At 54.5% G+C, this 22,783-nt stretch overlaps 1 protein-coding gene across 1 annotated transcript; it reads left to right on the forward strand.

Annotated features, from left to right (window-relative positions):
* Positions 1-5,231: 5,231 nt before the first annotated feature.
* RAX (retina and anterior neural fold homeobox) lies at positions 5,232-7,253 on the forward strand (the record flags this gene model as incomplete). Its single annotated transcript, XM_080362625.1, has 3 exons — positions 5,232-5,691; positions 5,812-6,041; positions 6,801-7,253. Exons 1-3 carry the CDS (start codon positions 5,415-5,417, stop codon positions 7,251-7,253), a joined length of 960 nt encoding a protein of 319 aa, XP_080218751.1. The 5' UTR covers positions 5,232-5,414.
* Between the last annotated feature and the right edge of the window lie 15,530 nt (positions 7,254-22,783).

Consider the following 22,783-nt stretch of genomic DNA (forward strand, 5'->3'; position numbering starts at 1 on the left):
TTCTCTCCCCCTCCCCTTGCTCTCCCCTCCCCCTCTTTCTCTTTCTCTCCCCCCCCCCTTTCTCTCCCCCCCCCCCCTTTCTCTTTCTCTCCCCCCTCCTCTTTCTCTTTCTCTCCCCCCCCTCTCTCTCCCTCTCTCTTTCTCTCCCCCCCTCTCTTTATCTCTCCTCCCGCCACCCTGGGGGTTGCAGAAAACACCTGAGTGTCCCTGGCATTAGGTGCAGGAAAAAACACCTCGGTCTGTGGTGATGTAAGCCATGTCTTGTGAACACCGTTACTGCCTCTGGAAAGGTGGTCCAGTCCACTTGCCGCACTTTTTCCAGAGGGTACCTTGGTCTGTTTAGAGATGGTGGTCAGTGGTTCTTGTGTTTGTAATGCGTCATTTCTGTAGCGGAGAAGAGAATCTTCAGCTCTGCCTAAAATCCCCAAGACTTCTGATCCGATTTCTGTCTCTTGGGATCCTTCTCTCACATGTCACCAGAGAGTTTAATCATCTATGTGGAAAAGAAGTGGGCTCTTTTAGGAGGTCTTTACGTAAAGTAGTTACAACAGTCGCCAGCTCAGCTTACAACACTGGTTTGTGAGGATAAATCCCTTTCCCTCTGTCTGTGTGTAAATCTGGTAGGTGTCTGCATACTGTTGTGTTACTTTACAGACTGAATTGTCTTATCTATAGAACACCGAAGTAAACAAGCCTAAGGCTTTTGACCTTTGAATTAAAATGTGCCAGGGACATGCTGAAAATCTTACTGAAAGCATCTGCTGGTTTAAAGGAGCTGATTAAATTCGTCAGCACATACAGGATCAGCGTTTTGACGGTTTAAAGGGTCAGGGAAGAAAGTACAGTCAGAATCACCAAACAAGTGATTAATGAGATTCCAAAAAACAATGTCAGGGCTGGCAGAGGCGAGTGGGCCCGGGGGGCGGCTGTGGGCCGGGGGGCGGCCGCGGGCCGAGAGTGGCTGGGGGGGCGGCTGCGAGCCGAGAGTGGCCGAGGGGCCTGTGGGCCGGGGGGCGGCCCCGGGCCGAGAGTGGCTGAGGGGGCGGCCGCGGGCCGAGAGTGGCTGGGGGGGCAGCCGCGGGCCGGGGGGCGGCCGCGGGCCGGCTCCCCATCCGCAGCACGGGGCCGGCTCCCCATCCGCAGCACGGGGCCGGCTCCCCATCCGCAGCACGGGGCCGGCTCCCCATCCGCAGCACGGGGCCGGCTCCCCATCCGCAGCACGGGGCCGGCTCCCCATCCGCAGCACGGGGCCGGCTCCCCATCCGCAGCACGGGGCCGGCTCCCCATCCGCAGCACGGGGCCGGCTCCCCATCCGCAGCACGGGGCCGGCTCCCCACCCGCAGCACGGGGCCGGCTCCCCACCCGCAGCACGGGGCCGGCTCCCCACCCGCAGCACGGGGTCGGCTCCCCATCCGCAGCACGGGGTCGGCTCCCCATCCGCAGCACGGGGCCGGCTCCCCATCCGCAGCACGCGGCGCTGCTGGGGGTGGGAGCTGCCCCAGGCACCATTTTCGCAGCTGGGCAGTCGAGCGGGGCCGCGCGGAGCCGGGCGGCGCTGCGCTCTGCCCGAGCCCCGTGCACGGCTGCCCTGGGGCGGGGGCCCGGGCAGCACCGTGTTGCAGCTCCCGAGGAAAAGGAAAGGCCTTTCCCCGGGGGCTTCCTCCAGCACCTTGCACTAAACCTTTCCCTTGCTGCTGCTGGAACTGTGAAAGGCTGTGTGCGTGTGTGCATGTGCGCTGGTGTGCGTGCTTGTGAATGCACTTGTATGTGTGCACGCACGTGTGCGTGTCTGTGTGTCTGCGTGCGTGTGCTGCATGGGAGAGGAGCAGATTAAAGCGTTAGGTCACGTGGGAGCTACTGCTGGACCGACCCTACCTGGGATTTGGGTTCTTACAGTTAATAGGATCGCTGGAGCTCAAGGCCATCATCCCATCAAGATAAATGTCTCTAGTGCCCACTTTTAAGCAATCCGAATTCAATTAGGCTAATTGGAAAACAAGTAAAGAAGGATTGCGTTAATATAGCCTTACGGCATGAACCTCCGATCCCTCCCTCCGGAGGGATGGCTGAGCGTGGCGAGCCCGCGTGTGGGAGCCCTGGCACTGGCGCTGCGCCGCCCCGCTGCCCGAGCAGCCGCGGCCGGGCCGCAGAACAGCCCCTGAGCGGTGGGAAAAGCCACCGGCTCTCCTGGGGCACATAGGGAAAGTCTCAGCAGAGGTGACTCAGGGTACCAGTGATGCAGTGATGGGAGGAGGCAGCAGTTTTCTCATACATTGAGCTTTCAAGAAGGTTCTTAAACAGCGCACTTAGGAACTTCTGGGGAGGAAAAAAGCAGAGCCATTTTTAAAAGTTTTACCAATCTGTTGAAGATGCGGAGCGTGCAAACTGCAGCAGGGTGCGTGCGCCCACGGGGCCAATGTTTCGCTCTTTTCCTTGCCCAGCCCTGTCCCCCTTGCCCCTCGTGGGTTTGCTGTCTGGCCCTGGGAGGCCTGTTGACCTTTCAGGGGGCGCTCCCTGCCGCACGTCACCGGTCTGGAGAGCGATGTCCCACCTGCAGAGTCACCTCAGCTTCCAATGTGTGCTCAGCAAGGCAGTCGTTATTTCGGCTTGACACAAAGACAGGAGGAAAGGAAGAATCTGTGGCATTTTATGGTGGTGATTTCACTGTGTGAAGCCATGTCCCATACATATGTCTCAACAGCACCAACAGGATCAGAACTATTCCCATTTTGTCTTCACCATGCATGCATGCGAAGGAGCTATAGCAGACAGCTGTGCTTTAGAGATTGTCCATCCTTACAATGTTTGTTAGCTTCTAAACAGAATTTCAGCAGTAACTGTTGTAATAATACATTGCAAAAACCAAAACAAACTAAAAAGAGATGGAATGGGGGCTCGGAGCCGCGGGCTGCTCGGATACAGGTTTGTTGTTTTATTTTTCCACATTTTTACAGATTGTGGCCAAGGGAGTTGCCTCCTCTTTTGAAAACTCCACTCTCCTTTAACAAGGAATCCACTGAGACAAATGCATTTCCATATGGCAAACACAACTGTAATAATCTGCTGAGGAAAGAGGATCCTTCTCTCTCAGGGAGGAAGGTCTCCTGTACTGTGTGGGACGTGTACCTTGCTTGGGGGTGGAAGGTTTTTTTGGTGTATGTTTTGCATTGTGATTAACAGCAAAAAATGTGAGTCAACTCTGTATTTGACAATTTTGACAGGCGCCCTAACAGCACCATCCGTGCCAGGACTCAATGCCCTTTATGGCACTTACTGCCAGACCAGAGTCCAGCTGAAGCGCTTTCTCCTTTGCGTCTCACCTTGCTATCTTTTTTTGCCACAACAAGCAAAACCGAGTCCCAAATTCGCCAATGGCTTCTGGAGGGATGGGCATGTTTTGTGCTGGTTGTGAGTGCCATAAAACCCCAGGTCCAAATTAGAAGAAATTAGGGACATTGCACAGTTCATTCATCTTCAGTAATAGAGTTCTTGGGAAATACGCATGTAGATTAAAGGAACACAATGGCCCCTGGCTGATTGCTTTGAGTACCCTCCAATGCCCCTACAATGGTATTGACTTGCTTTTCATATTGTGCACAAAAGCCACACTAACCTTGTCTGTTCTGTTGGCCTCTCCCTCTTTGCCGAGGGATGGCTGAGTTCTTGTGGGCCCAGCCTCCCGCAGCCCAAAGCAGCCCCCGAAGGCAAACCTCACCTGGAGCTGACAGAACAGCGAGGGCTTCTAAAGCGAATTAACCTGGGGACGTCAGACCATGAACCTCACGGTGTGGGCAGCAGCAAGGACTGCCTCTGTTTTGAAGAGATTCCTCTGGAAAAACCTACACAAAATGCATCCTGTTGGGCGGGGGGGAAGCAACAATGAAGATTTGTTGAGAGACGTCATACTTTTTTATTGGACTAGTTAATATATCTGAAAGCAGCAGCAGTGTTTTTCATTCACATACACTCAGACTTGAAATGGAAGCATCCTCAAAGCTAAGTGCAGGCTGAAAACCACTCCAGATGTTGTGGTGTTTGTCACTTAACCAGCTGGGGCAAAAGAGAGCTGGTGCCAAAGAGGAGCTGGCAAGTGCTGGTGTAAAAAGTGATCAAGTGACAGAAAGAGAAAAGCAGGAAGGAGTTTGTTACAGGAAGGAGTATGTCGGAGGCAGGTCCTCCACCGAGCCAAGCACAATGTAAGGTGTAGGATCTGGCTCTCTGCCTTACCTCAAAAGCATTTTGTGGATCTCCCGCGAAGCCATGCCCTGCCCTGTGGCCTCCCAGCACACTCGTGCCATGGGGGACAGGGTCACGGCATCAGTCTTCTCACAGGCTCTGTCCTCTGCCAACATCTCGGGAAATTTCCTCAGAAATATTACCTAGCGCTTTCCCCAGACTTGAGAAGGCTGAAAGCCTGAGCCCACCTCTTTCAGATGTCTCTCGAGTCCACTCTCCCCAAAAGCCCACACGCATTGTCTCTTGGTCTGCAGATCTGGCTTTGAAGGCAGCCAGACACGGGGCAAGTATCCCAACAGGGGACCAGAGCACCAGCCTCTACCCTCAATGCTCCCTGCCCGGTGCATTTGGCACAGAACAGTGCCACAGCACCCTCCCGCCTGTCACCTTTTGAGAGGCCACCAATGAGACCCATGCACTTAAAAAATGCCTGGGACGGACGCAGCCTGGACCTGTCAATTCAGAGCAGCTCCTGGAGCCCACAGCACAGGGCACTGCGCCGGGGACACACCGTCCTCTGTCCTGGAACCCCCGGGACTCCCGCCCCTCCCCAGCCCCTCCATGGAGCCCCCTTTCCCGGGCCCGTCCGCCGCTCCCCCGGCAAGCGGCTCCCGCCCTCCCGGGCGCTGCGTGCCGGCTCGGTCCCCCAGTGCCCGGCGTGCCGGCTTGCTCCCCCCGTGCCCGGCGTGCCGGCTCGGTCCCCCCGTGCCCGGCGTGCCGGCTCGGTCCCCCCGTGCCCGGCGCACCAGCAGCCGCCGGTCTCACGACGATTTCAGACGGCGCTCGGCCCCGGCAGCGCCGCCCCGACCTCGGGGCTTCGGTCGCGGGGCTCGGCGGGGCGCTCGGCCTGGGCCAGCCCCCGGCAGCGGCCGCCCCGCCTCGAGGGCCCCGGATGGCATCGCCCGGCGCCGTCTGGGGCCGCGGCCGGCGGGGCGGGGCGGGGCGGCCGGCGGGGGGGCAGCGGGCGCTGCCGACGGGGCCCGGGGGATGCCCTGCCTCCCCCGCCATGCCGGAGCGGCGCGGGGGCCTCGCCTTCCCTTTCGCCCACCGCCCCCCGGCACTCCTCCCCCGCCCCAAGGAGGCCAGCCTGCCGGGCGGCGCCGTGCCAGAGCTGCCCGCGCCGCCCCGGGGCCGGGCGGGACCGCAGCGCCGTGCCGGGGCCCCGGGCCGGCCGCCCCATGCACCCTCCCGGCGCCCTGCTCGCCATGGCCGACGGCGCCTTCTCGCTGTCCGCTCAGGCGGCGCGGAGCCCCGGGGGGAACCCGTCGAGGCTGCACAGCATCGAGGCCATCCTGGGGTTCACCAAGGAGGACGGCCTGCTGGGCCCCTTCCCGCCCGACGGCAGCGCCGGCAGCGCCAAGGAGGCGGACAGGCGGGGTCCCCGGCACTGCCTCCCCAAGATGCCCGGGGAGCCGCCGCCGGCTGAGCCCCAGGGCTGCGCCGAGCGCTTCCAAGGTTAGCGCGGCGGGCGAGAGGCGCCGGGTGGCGGGCGGGCGGGCGCCTCTCCTCCGCGCCCTCGGGCGGGCCCCGCGGGGAGATCGCCCTCCCGGTGACCCGCCTGTCTTCCCTTCCCAGAGCCGTACTGCCCCGGCAGCGCCAGCCCCGAGCTGCCCGCCGGCAGCAGCGGCGAGGGGAAGCCGTCGGACGAGGAGCAGCCCAAGAAGAAGCACCGGCGGAACCGCACCACCTTCACCACGTACCAGCTCCACGAGCTGGAGCGCGCCTTCGAGAAGTCCCACTACCCCGACGTGTACAGCCGGGAGGAGCTCGCCATGAAGGTCAACCTGCCCGAGGTCCGCGTGCAGGTAACGCCGCGTTCCCGGCACCGGGACCCCGCGCACAGCACAGCCCTACCCAGCGCGGCGCAGCCCCGCGTTCCCGGCGCCGGGAGCTCCCGGCACGGCGCGGCACAGTCCGGCTCGGCCCGGCGCAGCCCCGAGTGTCCGGTGCCTGGAGTCCCCGGCCCGGCGTGGACGTGCACTCTCGGCGGCCGGAGCAGCACCGCCCCGGAGCGCGGACGGCCCCGCTGTCCCGGCCCGCGGGGCCGTGAACCCAGCCCGGCAGCGCTGGCGAGGGCCGGTGCGTGGCCGAGCAGCCCCACGGGGCACCGCCGGAGCGCCGGGCGTGGCTGCGGCTGACACGATCCCCCGGCCCCGGCCCGGCGCGGCCAGCGGGACACGGCGGAGCCCGGGGCTGTTTTCCGTTCGGCAGCCGCGGGGTCGGGCCGCGGCCCGGCACCTCCGGCCGCTGGCCACGTCGTCAGCGCCGCTGCCCGGTGGCTGGCGTGTCGCGGCCCGGGGCAGCCGAAGCCGGTGTGTGCCGGGCAGGGCGGGCCGGCTCCGCGGCTGGGCTCTCGCCGTGCTGCTTCTGCCGGGCGAGGGGCTGCGGGGCTGCCGAGCCCGCGGGCCAGGACCGCCGAACCCGCTCCTGCCCGGGCTCGGCACAGCGCGCTGCCTGCTGTTCCATCGTGTTCCGCTCGCTTCATTTTGTGTGTGGCCCCCTCCGTGGGGGCAGCGGCTCTGCCGTGCCGCGCTGTGGCCCGGCTAACAGGGCTGTGCTTGCAGGTCTGGTTTCAGAACAGACGGGCCAAGTGGAGGCGGCAGGAGAAGCTGGAAGTCACCTCCATGAAGCTGCAGGACTCACCCATCCTCTCCTTCAACCGCTCACCACAGGCAACACCTATGGGTCCTCTCAGCAGCAACCTTCCCCTGGAGACGTGGCTCAGCCCGCCTGTGCCCAGCAGCACAGCCCTGCAGACCCTGCCCGGCTTCGTGGCCTCGCCACAGAGCCTGCCCGGCAGCTACACGCCACCGCCCTTCCTGAACTCTCCAGCAGTGACCCACGCATTGCAGCCCCTGGGAGCCATGGGGCCACCACCGCCTTACCAGTGCGGGGCCACCTTTGTGGACAAGTTCCCCTTGGATGAGGCAGACCCACGCAACACCAGCATTGCTGCCTTGCGGATGAAGGCCAAGGAGCACATCCAGTCCATCGGCAAACCCTGGCAGACAATCTGAACTCCCTCTTCAGCATCTGGGAGAAACCCACAGGGAAGGCTGGTTCTGGAGTGACCAAGGGACGCCCTTGCCCTGCTCTGGCTCTCTGGGACAGCCAGGAAAAGGAGGGCTGTCCCTTGCACCAGCCTTGCCCCCATGCCTTGACTTGCTTTGTATTTTGTGGTCCTTTTAATTCCCTTTTCCACATGCCCTGCAGAGTCAGTGGCCTGATTATAGCTTAGGAAAACAATCTCTTTTGCGCTCCCTCCTTGGCTGGACGCTTTAGTTGCAATAAAAGCTGCAGTAGGGCGAAGAGCTGTGTAAGGTGGCTGGGAACCAAGGCCTGTGTTACCTGGGGAGGGTTTTCTGCTTTTGCACCATTAAATAGCATGACCTGCATGAAGGCCATGCATCGTGTTTCTGCACCCAGATGGGCTGCTTGGGCCAGGCCCTCCGCTGCCTGTGACATGTAGAGATGAGACAGGGCCCTCCTCCTGCCCCCTCCTGCAGCAGGACCCGCCACGGCTGGCTGTGAGCGCTGGGGGCTGCAGCTGATGGTGGGGGGCGCAGCCGGGTCGGGGCTCCCGGCTCGGGAAGGGGCACAGCACTCCCACAGCTGCCTGTGCGGGGCAGCCCCGGGGTTTCGGATGCGGTTTGCCCACCCCTGCCCCAGCGGGCCGGGGTCAGCGCCGTCCCCCTGGCCCTCGCTGCCTCCCCAGAAGGGACCAGCAGGTGCTGCGGGCCCCCATGCCCCGCAGCCCAGCTGCCCGTGGGGGGAGCGGCAGCAGCTGACGGTGCCCTGGGTGCCCGCTGGGGTGGCTGGAGCTGGAGCCGGGGCCCGCTGGTCGCGTCCTGCCCGGCGCAGCCCCCGAGGCTGCCATGGCGCTGGGCCGTGCTCGTTTCTCCACCCACCCAATGCCCCTTGCCAAGCTGCCGAAACTAAAACTGCAGCATCTTTATTTTCCATTATCTCCGTTACTGCCTGTAATGGGGCTGAGAAGCTGTAATGAAACACCCCTTCTCCTCCACTGTGCACGGGGTGCTCTACACACTCTGGAGGTTGTGGCAATTAACGTTTCTCATTAGGGAAGAGAGAAGGATGCACAAGCGGCCTCATTGTGTCCTAGGGATGATTCAATGCAGACTGGGAGGCCTCTCCTTTCACCATTTCCCACTCGTTGTGGCCAGACAAAGGCTGACATCTAATTATATTTTCACAATCTGTGCGTACCTTTTAAGAGTCCTGTCAGAAACAAGTATGTCAGCTTTGTTCAGCTTCACTTCAGAGAGCTTTTTAACCTTAGACAGCAGTTTCTAAACATCCCTTCACAGCCTTCTCCACAGCAGCCCCCATCTATTGTCTGGAGAGCTTCTTTACAGATAATAATAGGAATCCTATTTTAAAATGCCTTTTCCTCTCTCCCAGCCTCCCTGCAGATCCATCCTGCCTCTCTGGACCAGAGCACACGCTGTGCCCGGCCCCCCCCGGTTTCCTTCCCTGAGTGCCGGGCCAGGGGAGTGCAGGGAGGCCCAGGACCGGCCCCGCTGAATTCGGGGGATGTCACCCTGCTTGGGCCGGATCCTCCCGCCGGGCTCTGGGCCTGTAGGTGCCACTCCATCTGTGTCCGTGGCGGTGCCCCGCCGTGCTGTCAGGAAAAGAAAGTGCTCTCGCTGTTGGGACCAGGGAAATACTTCGCTAACTTCTAGTAAGGAGACCTGAGTAAACTTCTGCGGGGGGGGAGGAGGACAAAAGCTGTATTGCTTCAGCTCTTAGGTCTCGTTCCAGTGGTCCTTTCACAGGTGAGCTTTGTTTGCACCACCAAGGCTTGCGAGAGGGCAGAGCTCGGGGCCGCGGGGGGTGCTGGCGGAGCGCCGCGCACCGGGGCCGTGTCACAGCACCGCTCGGGCTCTGCGCCCTCGTCCTCCTCGGGGCTGCAACAACCCCACCGTCATTACTCTGATACCGTCCTGCACGTGAGCACGTTGAACTGTTCCAGAAGCTCGTACCTGTGCTTACTGCTCATGACTCACCAGCAGCTCCCCAAGATTTCAGTAGCGCTCTTTCCCGTTTTGACACCGTCGGAAAGACCCCCTCAGCTTTTGATCAGCGCTGTAGCCAGCACTGACTCTTGGTTACGTGACATTCCCAAATACTAACAGTAGATAAAACCACAGCGCCAGGACAGCACAAACAGCTGCTGAAGACACCCGGTCACTTTTATTAAGCTTGTCATGCAATGCTTGTGAACAGAAAAAGAAATATTATGTCGAGCTATGGTGATTGTTCTTCTGTTGACATATTAAGCAGGTCTTTTGTTACACAATGTAAACGTGAATCTTGTGATGGATCAACTGTGTGCAGTTATGTCCTTCAAGGAAAGCTATGTGTTTATTGCTAAAAAGAAATATTTAACCAGCTAAACATAAGCGGTCACAGACAGGTAAATACTTTTCCAACAAATGAGGGGACAGAAGCACAAACTCATCCGTCTCATACTCTGTCTAGTTTTCTGTGTTTCTGTGCTTTCTTTCAAATTGTCCCATTCCATTTTAAAAGCTCATTTGTTCATTTTGTTGTAAATATCTTCTCCTTCTTAATTGGGTGCTGAGTCTAATAATCCTGCCTCGGCTTGTTAACTGTACAATAGCAGTCAGAGTTAATGACCCATTAGTGATTAATTCCTTAAACAGCATCTAATTGCTCACTGTAAAACCTTTTCTTAAAACTGGATTAAATCATCTAGATCCTTAACCACTTCTTTACTCTAACTTTGCTAAGGCTATTAGCCTGGCCTTTTCTGAGCGATCTATTTCTTCTTTTGCTTAAACTGTGCTAGCAAGGTAGTATTTTTAGCATCTATATTTGACTTATTTGCAACATCTAAAGTTCTAAGGAAGAATAATCCTGATACAAGACTGCCAGTGAAAATATTACAAAATTACTGCTTTGCAATGAGACAGCTGCAGACAGTGAGTGTCGTTACCCCAGCAGTGACACGCCGCCTGTTGGGAGACAGGGACACGCCGCCTGTTGGGAGACAGGGACACGCCGCCTGTTGGGAGAGGTGGATTGCAGATGGGGTTCATCAGCGGCCGTGCGGAAGTCTGCAGGCATTGCGGGTGAAGCTGTAAATACTCATTGGAGTTTTCCCCAAAGGAATTTGTTCTTTGCTCAGTCTCCTGAATATCAGCTTCCTTCAGCAGATTGTCAACCACAGAATACCCATGGACAAAATCCTATCATAGGAGAACAAGAGTGGAATGGAAAGCTGATCAGACCAGACACTGGTCACTCTGATAGCAGTACTGTTTTTTCTGGTAGAATGAATTTTGTGTCTTCTCTCTTTCTGAGCATCTTCTGTCTTCTGCCAATGCATGATGTGAAAACTGACTGACATTTGGCAGCCATTCCTTTGTCATATGACATTTCTACCCCTCTAAGAACTGTGAAATCAGCTCTGAAATGTTTGGTTCTATGTAAAAATACAGTTAAAGTCAGCTAGGCGAGACATTCAGGAGAGAGTTTAAATGGAGGCAGCAGAAATTTGGATGGAAGCAAGAAGAGATAAGAACTGGAGCTTTGGCCGCTGATCAACAAGGGAGTGTTGGGGTAAACAAAGAGGATGTGTTCCAGCTGTGACCGGTGCAGGTAGGTCAGACATCCCTCCTTTGATTCCATCTGGGCAAAGAGGCGGGTGCAGGCAGTGAAAGACAGGGCCCCGGGGAAACCCGGCGTGTCGAGGGGATGCCAGTGTTAGGCAGTGCTTTTGGACACAGGGCTCTGCAGGATGCCTGGCTCACCAGCGGCTTGTTTGTGCCGAAATGCTGGGGCTGGCTGCAGCGGGACTCAAAACCAGGATAGCTTGTACGGCAGGCAAACCTGCAGCGGTTCACGATAAACCCCTCGCAGATGTGCTGCCCCCACATCCCTCTCCTGTAACATCCTGAAGAATACCCTTCCAGTTTATTTGATGCTGCCTCTGTGGGACATGGGAGTCCCAGTTTACATGCAGAGAAACTGAGGCGTGGAGAAACGGCTCGCCCAAGCTCAGGAATGCCATTGCTGAGGTAGAACATGTCTCTGCTGCCACTGAGGCCTCTTCAGGTAGCGTCAGCCATCCACACATGCCCAGCACATACGACACAAGCGAGAAATCAAACAAAACAAAACAAAACAGACGCCGCAGGTGCGGGTGGGCGCCGGGCGCCAGAAGCGGGAACCGCAGCGCCGGTGCCACCGGCTGTCGCTGGTGCTGCCGCCCGGTGGCCGTGGCCGGTACTGCAGCCCGGGGGTGTGCCCGCCCCGGCCCCTCTACAAAGCGCCGTCCCGCGCATGTGCGGGGTCTGGGGGCGCCATGGTGGCGGTGGGTCCCGGTTCCGGTGGCAGGTGAGGGAGCCGGGTGATCCCTTGGGCGGGTGCGGGGATGTGTGCTGCCCGCCCGGGAACCGAGGGACGGGAGGCTGCGGAGCGCTCGCTGCGGCCGGCTCCCGGGGGTCTGGAGGCAGGCGGCCCAGGGCAGCCCCCGCGGAGGTCCCGGGGCCGGCAGAGGAGCGGGAGGCGACAGCCGGCCGGGGGCAGGTGCCGGGTGCGTCCCCAGAGCTCCCCCTGAGCCTCCTCCCGCGGCCCCGCTCGCCCCGTGCAGCCGCCCCCAGCTCCGGCAGCTCCTGCGAACCCGTCCCGCGTTCCTGGGCCGCTCCCGAGCCCCACGGTGAGGGCTGCAAGCCGGCCCTCGGCACCTCTCCGGTGGCCCGTGCGCAAGGAGCAGGCTCAGGCAGGGGTGAGCTACGGTGCTAACGGCCGCTGCTGCTTCTTTCCCGCTCCCAGAGGCCACGCTGAGGATGTGGCCGTTCGCTGCCCCCCCGGGGATGCCGTGGGCTGCGCCCGCCTCGGGCTGGCGAGGCTCGTCTCGCAGCGCAGAGGGCAAAGGGACGGGGGAGCGCGTCCCGTCCGTGGACGGGTGCTGGCGCGGCTGGAGCCGGAGAGGTTGGGGAGAGGTAAAGAGGAAGAAACGCGGGGCCGTGGGCCCGACGTCTGCTTCCTGCGGCGGGCAAGAGAGAGAGCCCCTCTCTGCGGAGGGCGAAGGGTCCCTCTGCGTGGCGTGCGGCGGGCCAGGCCGGCAACGCGCGCGGCAGGGTCCGTGCGCGTATCCTGGAGCGGGACGGCTGCGTGGCGAGCGAGCCGGCGAGGCTGCGTGTCCCCGAAGCCTCGTCTCGTGGGAGCCCTGACACCCCACCGTGTTCTCCTAGGCTGAGGACGGCCGAGCGCCCCGAGGGAGGAGAGGAGGAGACAGGAGCGTCTGAGCTGTTAGAAGCCTCCTGGCAGCCACGGAAAGCGAGAGCCGCTGTGAGTCCCTGGCCCTCGGGGCCTCGTCCCCCACTTGCACGTCTCAGTGCCTCCCTGCCCCTCCTTGGTGGTGTTTTTGGTTTTTTTAATTATTATTGTCTTTTAATTTTGCTTCCCTATACCTCTCCTTTTCTCTTTATTTTTGTGTCCTGCTCCATCTTCTGTAGCTGTTTTTCCCTTTTTCGTCTCTTTGTCTTGATCTGCGTCAGTCTCTTCTTTTCCCCTCAGTTTCTCTGGCCCGTTCCCTGCTGTTCTTTTCTTCCCTGTGCCTGTACAAGCAGCTCTTATCTCCCCACCTTCCTATCTCTCTCCTTCCTTCCTTGTCCTTCTCTCTCTATTAGTTTCTCTTGCTCACTGTTGCTGGCGTTTTTTGTTCAGCATCTCAGCGTTCCGTTCCTCCTTCCTGTTAATCTCTTGTTCTTTCTGACCTTTAATGCTGCTCCCTGTCCCATTGTTTCTCACTGTATCCCTGCTCCCTACCCACACTTATATTCTTCCCTGTCCTGTTGGCCATCCCAGGTTTCTTCCTCCATCTCCATCCTCTCTCCCGCTGCTCATTTTAGGATTTTTCCCACCGTCTCTGTCTCCTGCTCCTTGTCTCTGATATGGCCTCTCCTTCCCTTTGCGCTGCCTCCCTGGCCCTTTTGCCTTTCTCTCTGTGTCACCTTGTCTTGCTCCCTGTCCCTATCTTTTTCTGGCAAGCTGATCTGCTCCTTACCCTCCTTTTCAAAGGAATCACAAAATTACTTTGGTGGAAAAGATAACTGCAATTTTAAAATATCTTTACCCTTTGAAGGAATGGCCTGGAAAAGATAATTTTTTGTTTTTTTCAGTGGGGCAGTTCACAAGGACAGATGGGCTGCTGGACTCTTCAATACCGACAATCAGGGCGAGGAAGGAAATCTTGGCTATACTTTGGTGATATCTGTGTCTGTGTTCTGTGTGTATCTGGGAAAATGCGTTCTAGGGAACTCAGGCTGCCAATGAGTCAAAAAACGGCCTGGTTGTCTAAAAAACGCAAATGCTCCAGTGGCCGTATCAACAACTGTACGAAAGATGGTGCAAAGTACCTTTTCCTCCACTCAGCCTTTGCAAGAAAAAAGGAAGTGTCAGATTCCTATCCAGCTTCGTTCTGAAGGGTTTTTTCCTCTTTCAGCTGCATGTCCACCGCCACCGTCTCACTGCGGCTGCCCCGTCCTCTGCTACACAAGTGCAAGACAGAAAGAACCCGGAGTGGTCTGCCCGTACAAGGTACGGCAAGACGTGTGTCTGCATTTTTCCTAAGGTACTTGTAGAGTGGACTTTAAAGCTAACATTAAGAATGCACCGACTCTCCTATATTTTTAATACGGAACATTTTACCACATGTACTAAAAGTAAGGTCTGTTCTGGAGCATGGTACACCTGTGCAGAGCTTACCTCCCTCTGTTTAGTTTCTATTCCTGAAAGTGTAATCTTCTGTTTCTGTGGGCTTACTATTGAATGATACAGTGGAAATGATTTTGTACTGAATGAGGAAAGGAGGTGTTTGTAAGAGTTCAGATGTCCAGAAGAAACAGCCTGCTTCAATGACAAATGCTTTGTTCTCTTTCAGTCAACAGGTTTTTAAAATATCTTAGCTTTTTGAGTACTATTCTGACTGAGATACAGGCACCTGGGCAGATCAGTTTTGTTCTGCGCATTTGCCAGGTGTTCCCAAGAAGCACTTTCAGCCTTGTAACTGGTGGCAGTGAGTCCTGGTGTGGTTTGGATGAGTTATTGTTTCAATAATGACTTTTTTCTCTTATCGTACAATGTGTAGTTCTGACTTCAGCTGGTAAGAAATCGTCCAAAACGGCAGTATTCCTCATTCCAAGAAGCTGCGTTTTATGAACCTGCCCTGCGAGTGGATCTTCCCAGGTGATGTAATGGGCAGCGGCCTCATCAGCAACAGGACTGTTCATTTTCTTTGAAACAACCAACCCAAGTCCATTTCCTTCCAGAGAGCCCAGCACAGCAGGCCTGGCAAAGGTTGGTGGCACCACTGGGCTTTGGGTTCCCGGTTGTGGCAGTCGAGCTGTCACAGAAACGTGTCCCCCTGTGTGCTGCAGTGCAGCCAAAAGTGTCAGCGAGTCTGACACTCCTTTTTCGCAGCCTTGTGCTGTACTGCAGGAATGGGGATATTTATTTAGTTTTAAATAAATCCATATCTTCTATCTCACTGATTTTCCTATCATCAATGAAACTTAAAACAAAAAAATGGTCTAATTTACATGTTGACTTCCATAGTTAAAAGAGTAATTGCTGAGTAGGCACAGCATATAATTAGGTGTACTTAAGCAGATGGGTGTTTGTTCTAGACACTTAAAAAGACAGGCAACTGGATGCTATGGGTGTTTTCCCAATATTCGGCAGAGCGCTCTGACGTACTTTATTTCTGTCTGGTTTCAGTGGTTCCCTGGCAGGTCAGGGCTGTGCCTCTTGCTTGGGCCGTGCAGCTGGCCACGTGTCACTGCTCGTCGTGTCACACGCCAAGTGTGAATCGATATCTGTCTAGATGTACATAATTGTAATAATATGACTGTAACAATAGGCCAACATCTGCAAGTCTAAAAAGATATTTGTGTCCAAAGAGAAGGCTAAACAGGTGCATAAGTATAAATAGATATTCTAGATAAGTGTTGATATATAAGCGTAAACAATATTCTGTATAAGTTTAAGCAGATACATACCTGTAAATACGTACACAAGTGTGTAGATGTCTAAGTAGATATATATTACAGTGGAAATAGATGATACATATGAAATAAAGATATTCCCTAAATACATATGTATGTGTAAAAAGAGACATAAGAGTCAATGTCAGTGATGTATAAGGTTTTTAAAAATGCAAAGAAATCCTGTTTATAGAAAGGATTAAAAAACTCATCCTCACCTGGAAATGTCTCTGGTGGGTGCACTGGACCCCCCCAGCCAAAGCAGCAGCGGTTCAGGCTCTGCAGGAGGGAAAGGCCTGAGCTGCCCCTGGGGAGCAGAACGGCCCCCGCGCCCGGTCCGCAGTGGGAGCGGGGCTGCTGTGGTCCGTGTGCGAGCCAAACGCTCTGTTCCATACCTGCGGCAGCCGGGGGAGCTGCTGCAGGGCTGCTGTGGTCCGTGTGCGAGCCAAACGCTCTGTTCCGTACCTGCGGCAGCGGGGGGAGCTGCTGCGGGGCTGCTGTGGTCCGTGTGCGAGCCAAACGCTCTGTTCCGTACCTGCGGCAGCCGGGGGAGCTGCTGTGGGGCTGCTGAGTGACCGTGCGGTGATGGGTTTTACTGCTCACAGGTCACTGCATGAGCCAAATTTAGTTTTCATGTAGTCTACGTAAAGCGTACAGAATAGAATTAATCACATAGACTTATAAGGCTGTGTGTCTTCTTTTTTGTTTTATATACACTCTCTGCTTCCTGTCGCTGGGAAAGCCGTGCGCTGTGAAGTTCTGCTCATATTTACCAAAAGCAGCTACAGGTTACACTGAACATCTGTGAGATCAAGTGTGGTTTGTACTTCGCAGGGAAAGAAACAGAAAAGAGGAAAAGAAATAGAACGAGAATTAATAGAAATAATAGAAACAGATGGGGTCGAATAGAAATAGAACAGAACGGAGCGCCGTGCCGGATACGTGAATCTCCTCGGGGCGTGGGCAGGGAGGTGAGTGGGCGGAGAGAATGCAAAGGGAGATTCGAAGCCTGCAAATCAGATTGCGACACGTAAGAGGAGGGGCGGGGCGCATGGACACGACAGGCGGGGCGAGTATGGGGCGGGGAAATGCAAATCAGAGGCGTGGGTACGCAAATGGCGCACTAGGGAGCTCGAACGGGCTGCCGGGAGGTTCCGCCGAGGAGGGTTCTGTGGGTGGGGTGGTTCTCCAGAACGAATTCTCTGTTGCGGGTTGTCCCGGGTGACTCGTTTGCTGTGGCTGTTCCCGGGTGGTCACCCCGGTGCAGGTCATCCCGGTGCAGGTCACCCCGGTGCAGGTCACCCCGGTGCAGGTCACCCCCGCACACACCCCGGCACACACTCCGGCACATGCCGTTCAGCTTCCGCTCCGCGCATGCGCGGTGGCGCCCCGGTGCTCCCCCGTGCACCGCCCGCCGGCTGTCGCTGGTGCTGCCGCCCGGTGGCCGCAGCGCGGTACTGCAGCCCGGCGCGGGGCGTGCGGCATCGGGCTCAAACCGGAGCTCAAGCCCTGCGCTTGCGGGGCTGCCTGGTAGAGCTGGGCTTCGGTTTGGAGGGGGTTCAATGGACGTGTTAAATTCCAGAGAAAACTTTGTCTAGTCCGTTAATTGAAACGGTTTTAGTGGCGTGCATTACATGCTAATACACAAAGCAGGGTTACAGTGTTCTATAACATGCACAGGAGGGTGTATATTTAAGACAATTCTAGACGTAAACAAGCATTATGGTTCTTATTGGGATCTTTTGGCATCTAAACTCTTAAATGGTGGAAAACATCTGTGAAGCTTCTGCTGCAACAGCTGCAGAGTGGTGAAGAACGAATGTGGGACAAATCACGTTTAGATGCTTCACTCCTGTCACTTTCAGTCAATAGAGGAGCCAAATAACATGCTTCTGATTTATAAGTATTATTTTAATGTTCATGGATTTTGCATGTTACACATCCCAGGGTCTCAACTGCTGTAGTTCATATAATATACAGTGAACAGGAGGCGCTGGGTGTCCCTAAAGCGCGCCTCAAATCTGTAGGATACTCTTACCTAGAAACCTGATTTGATATTTACTCTTTGGTTTTCTGAGTGTATTCAACTAGGTAGTAGTTTATTTTTAATGCATCGTATTAAATTTATTTTAAAACTTTTTTTTTCTAATCTGTGAAAGTATGCAATGTGACTCAGTATGTTTGAATTGTAACGATTTGCCAGGTGACACGTAGTGGAAATAATCTTTATTATAATAGTGATGTTTTTCTCAAGGATTTTGCTAAGAAAAGTGAATTTCTCAAATAAAATGGGTAGAAGTCAGCCAATATCTTTTTCAAAGAATGTGAGTTTGTCTCTACCTCTATGACTAGTTGAAAGTATGTGAGTGTACATAATGTATACATTAAAAACAAATAAAGGCATCACTGATGTTATACTTGTTGTGTATGGATATTTTTTCCTATTGCTTCATAGTGGTCCAGACAAACTCAACAAAACACAATAGCAGAGTGTGAGTCAGTGCACCTGGAGCCGGATCATGTCATCTTGATCTTTATCACAAGAGACGTGTGATTCAATCAGACTAAAAGAATATCGCTGAATTGATATATGTCCACCTGTAAAATAATCACTGCATGCTTCGGTACAGTCTGTATAGTTATGACAACATAATTTAGATAGCAGCAATTTTTAACCTGTTTTTTTTCCTGGTAAATAATTTGTAGAGATAGAATGAATGAAAAAGATGAGCAAAAGTTTCACCAAGTAATTGTGTTCATTAAAAAAAATAGATTTTGTTACAATTTCCATTCAATTTCTGATCTCTTTACTTTTGTTTTACAGTTATCTCAAAATTCCTGGATACAGAACAACTACTTTCCATTTCGGCACAAGTTCCAAAGCAGGATACGGTATGTTTTGAAATGCACCTTAGGTGAGCAGTTACCTGGCTATATATAAATGTGGTACCTATGCATGATATGGCAGGAAAAAGGCTGCGCCTTACAAAGACACAGACTAATGTTGTCAGTCTGAGAGTATATCTTATTGTACAGCAGCAGGAGATTCTATAGGAGAACGTTAGAAACGTTTGGGTTTGCTTCAATATCACGTATATCTTAATTTATACAAACTGACTGCAAAACCTGTTGACTTTTTCATCACTCCCCACTCTCATTCTCTGTAAATGTTCATCCTGTTTGACAATACCAAGATGAGAGAGGAATTTTCTTCACATCAGCATAAAAGGAAAAAGTGTGTTAACAGACATTTACTCTCTTATTTTTGGAGGTTAATACAATTTTTAATAGCCAAAAGAAAATCAGGCATCTTTCTTACTAGAAATTAAATAATTCTTTAGCTTTTATGCTGGTGTGCCAACATCATAGGGACTTACAGCTGTCACCGCTCCGTGTCTCCTCGCAGGCTGATGTACCTGCTTAGTAAATGATTTGTGTAATGCCAGTTAAAGCGACCAGGTACAGGCTCCAGCAGGATTGTGGTAAATGCAGAAAAATCTCTTTAATGACACGTCAGAAAGCTGAGTGTTTGTTGCTCCCAGCTTTCACTGCAGAGATCTGTAACACGAAGGAAGGATCAGGTGTGTGACTAAAGCTGGCTGGATGTCTTCGTGTATACAGAGGACCGTGCACACCAAACTGGTAACTGCACTGTTTTCACTCGCAACTGGCCGCAATACAGCAGAGCATGTTATTCATGCAACAGACTGTTAATTCAAGTGGTAACTCCGTTGCTTTTATTAAATGCTGGATTGACCTATTCAGTATGTTCCACTGTCCAGACGAGTTTTCATTGCAGAACGTCCCCAGCTGTCACGTCCCGCCAGAGCTGTGTGTGGGGAGGTGACCCAGATTCACGGCCCCCTTAGAAAAGAGTATATGGGGTACTCAAGGACCGTAAACAAACAAACCCCAACACCTTTTATTTTACAGCTTGGCCCAGGGTTGCAGGAAGATTCACACTACTTAAGCCAAATTGGTGAACAGTTTAACAGCCAAAGGATTTACAGAAAGGAGTTTTGTGGCTGTAAGCCTTAGGTTATACTGCTCATAGAGGGAGAGCCAAAGAAATAGGGATATAGGAAAGGAAAAGAGAAGGAAAGAAAGAGAAGGAAATTGCATTGACGTATTGATAAAACACACTTGATTCCATAGCTGTATTTTTAGTTCATTCTCTTGTGCAGATTTCTTATGAGCTGTTGGCATTTGAGCTGTGTGTCCTGTGTCTAATAGCAGATTTTGACCTGAGATGACAGTATAAGATTGGAATTTGCTTCAAATAAATGTATACATTTGCTTGTATCTGGCAGAGATGATTGCATTTTATGAGTAGCTTCCTATCCTGATGTATGGAGTATGAACATTATGAGCTTGCTTTATTTCTCCAAGTTGTGTAAAGTGACAGTATGTACTGTGCAACGATTAAATGGGTGTCTCATTTCAGAATAGTGTGTAAACTACTGAACAAGGCCCGTGAGCGTGTTCATGGTCTGTACAAGCTCTGACTCTGTCGGTGCGGGATCTGCTGCTCTCATTGCCCACGCCTGCACTGTCTGATCATGGTAAGTTTCTCCATTGATTACATGATTATGGCCAGATAAAGACCCTCCTGTTGGAGAATATCCAGGCTGTTTGGTCCGGTTCCCCAACTGCTAAGCCCACACAACTTCTTTTTTTGGTCTCCGTAGGCTTTAGGTGAGTGTCTGGTCTGTCATTGCTGGTTTTGTGCTGATCTTCTTTCTGTCTCCGTTCACTGGAATTACATCCTCCATTCAGCTGCTGCAGGTCTGCACAGCCGCTCTTTTCAAAACAGCCAGTTCAAGTGTGTTCTATTCAAAGAAAGAAGTCTTTGAACACACTGAGTTTACAGCTCTGGTCCGAAAGGGCACAAGTTAATACAGGTGGATCAACATTATGTAAATGCCATAGAACAAAATGTGGCTACTGTTGTTTATCTGCTACAATTTCTGTAGCATTTTTAGACGATTTTAGAAGTAGACTCGTGTAAGGAATCCAGGATCTCGTGCTTCCCTGCATATTGCTCCTTCTGCACATTGTCTTCGATTAATGCTGACCTGAGGTATTTATCTGCAGTACAACACGGTGTAGATACTAAATCAGGTCTGGAAGCCATCTCAGGAGATGGATTAGCTCATCATTACATCAAAAATAGAAGGAATGCTACTTCCTTGTTTCTTGTGCTTATGTAATAAGGCACATATGTGGTAGTAACAGAGTTCGTGACCCCTGTACTTCATGTGCTTATAGCAGTGTAAAAATAAGTTATTAAAATTAAACTGGCTTTCAGGTTTTCTGTTTTAGTTACTTTTCCAGTTTGACTCTTTGTGTTTTTCTCTATCACTGGAGCCCAACCCCACTCACTGTCCCGCGACCGGGGACTCAGACAAGGGGACACAGACGCGGGGGCGGCTGCACAGGGAGCTCAGCGGCCTTGAGAACCGCTCAGCTGTGTGAGGATCAGACACGTACAAAGCAACTTTGGCTTTTAAATGATGAGGATGATGTGCTTTGCTTTGGAAGACATCAGATTTGGGATGTTAAGGAAGCTGTAACTGCCTTGGTGTTTCCTTCTCCCCGCAGTGGGATTTCTGGTTCTGTCTGTCGAGCTGTGCTCCTGTCCCGCACCAAGTGCTGATCGTGGGGCTCAGGGTGGGGGGGGCAGGGAGGGCGGGGGGGTCCGTGGACTTGAATAAGTTTTTTTTGGGGTTTTTTAAACACCTCTGTTGACACATTGTATAAAAACTGATTGCTACAGTGCTAATGAATGAACAGGAGGATGAGCAACAGACTGCAGAAAGGGTTTGGGTTTTGGTTTATTGAGAAATTATTATTTAACTCAAAAAGCAATAAGATTTTGCAGTGGTCTTCTAATACTTAGTGGTAGTTTTTTAATATACTGGTTTGGAACTTTAAGATTATATTTGATATTAAGTGGCTGTTCCATTGTGGAATATTGCAGGAGTAAACTCTTGCATTTCAGCATGCCTGGCAGATCTGCAGCTTGATAAAGACCTCAGGCTGTTTGGTTTAATCAGAATTTTGTAGATCCCACCTTCACTGTTCAAAGCACCGGCTGCCAATGTGTTTTCTAGCGTTGTCACTTCTTTCTGAACAAAGACGGCAGAGGCAGCAGCTCTACTGGTATCGCCTGTTTTATTGAAACATGGATATTTACAGGAACTTTAACTTGAAAGCTCAGAAAGCTGTGGTCCGTGGTCTATCTTTGTAATGTTTGTAAATTCTTATGCAGATACTCTTATGGCAACGAGCACAGAACGTTTGTGAGTGTGAACTGCTGCGCAGTTGGAAGGAAGAAAGATGTGTGAGCTAAAGCAGCAGGCAGGCTGCAGCCGTGTAAGCCGGGGGTGCAAGCGGCACGAAACGGGCTGCAGCGGCGGAGCCCTCGGTCCCGGGCCGTCCCGGGCAGGCGGCGGAGCCCTCGGTCCCGGGCCGTCCCGGGCAGGCGCAGCCCGAGCGCTCCCGGCCCCGCTGCGGCTGCCCCGCCGGGGCCGCGCTGCGGGCGGTCAGCACGGCTCTGCGGCCGCCGGCGGCTCCGGGCCGGGCCGGGGGGCGGGGCCCGGTGGCGGGCGCGGACGGGATTGGCTCCTGCGCCGGATGGGCGGGGCCACGCTGCGTAAGTGCGGGGGCGGAGGAGCGCGTGCCGCCGGTGCGGCGGCGGGAGGAGCGCGCGAGGAGCGGCGGAGCCGGCGGTGAGCGAGGGGCGGGCGGACACCGGGGAGACCGGACGGGGCCGCCCCGGTCCCGGCTGAGGGGGGAGGCTGGAGGGGGAGGGACGGGCTGGTTTGGGCAGGAGGAAGGCGAGGGGCAGGCAGCCGCAACAGCGCGGCCCCGGGCCGGGCCGAGCAAGGGGCGAGGGGGAAACACGCGGGCGGCTGTGAGGGAAGGGAGCCCCGGGCTGAGCGCTGCGCGGGGCTCGGGCGGGGCCGTGGGGCGGAGGGGGGAGCCCGTGGTGCCACAGGGCAGAGGGAGGAAGGCGAGCGGGAGGGGGCAGAGCCGGGTCGAGAGGGGCCGGGAACGGGGGGAGCGGCGGGAGCGGCGGAGGAGCCTGAGGGCGGGACGGCGGGGAAGGAGCTTGGGCGGGAAAGGCTGAGGGACCTCAGGGAGGGGGTGACATCGGGGGGGCTTTGGCGGGAAAGGCTGAGGGACCTCGGGCAGGAGATGGCGTCGGGGAGGCTGCAGGGGGCAATGCTGAGGGAGCTCAGGACGGGATGGCACTCAGATCTGGTTTCAAAGGGAAATGCTTAGGTGCCTTGAGGAATGGACGCTGGGCTGGGAGCTATGAACACATCAGACTGGTTAAGAGAGTGTTCATGACAGAAATTTGTGCAGTAAAGTATTCCAGCAAAGAGCGGGAGAAGAGCCAAACTTAGATCAGGCCTCCTAGGACGCCTGCAGGTTTGGGGACAGGGATGACGAGGTTGTTAATCCGGTCCTAACTGTTTCTTTCTCTGTCCCTCTCTTGCAGCACC

This window comes from Nesoenas mayeri, assembly GCF_963082525.1.
Source record: "Nesoenas mayeri genome assembly, chromosome: Z".
Lineage (NCBI taxonomy): Eukaryota > Metazoa > Chordata > Aves > Columbiformes > Columbidae > Nesoenas > Nesoenas mayeri.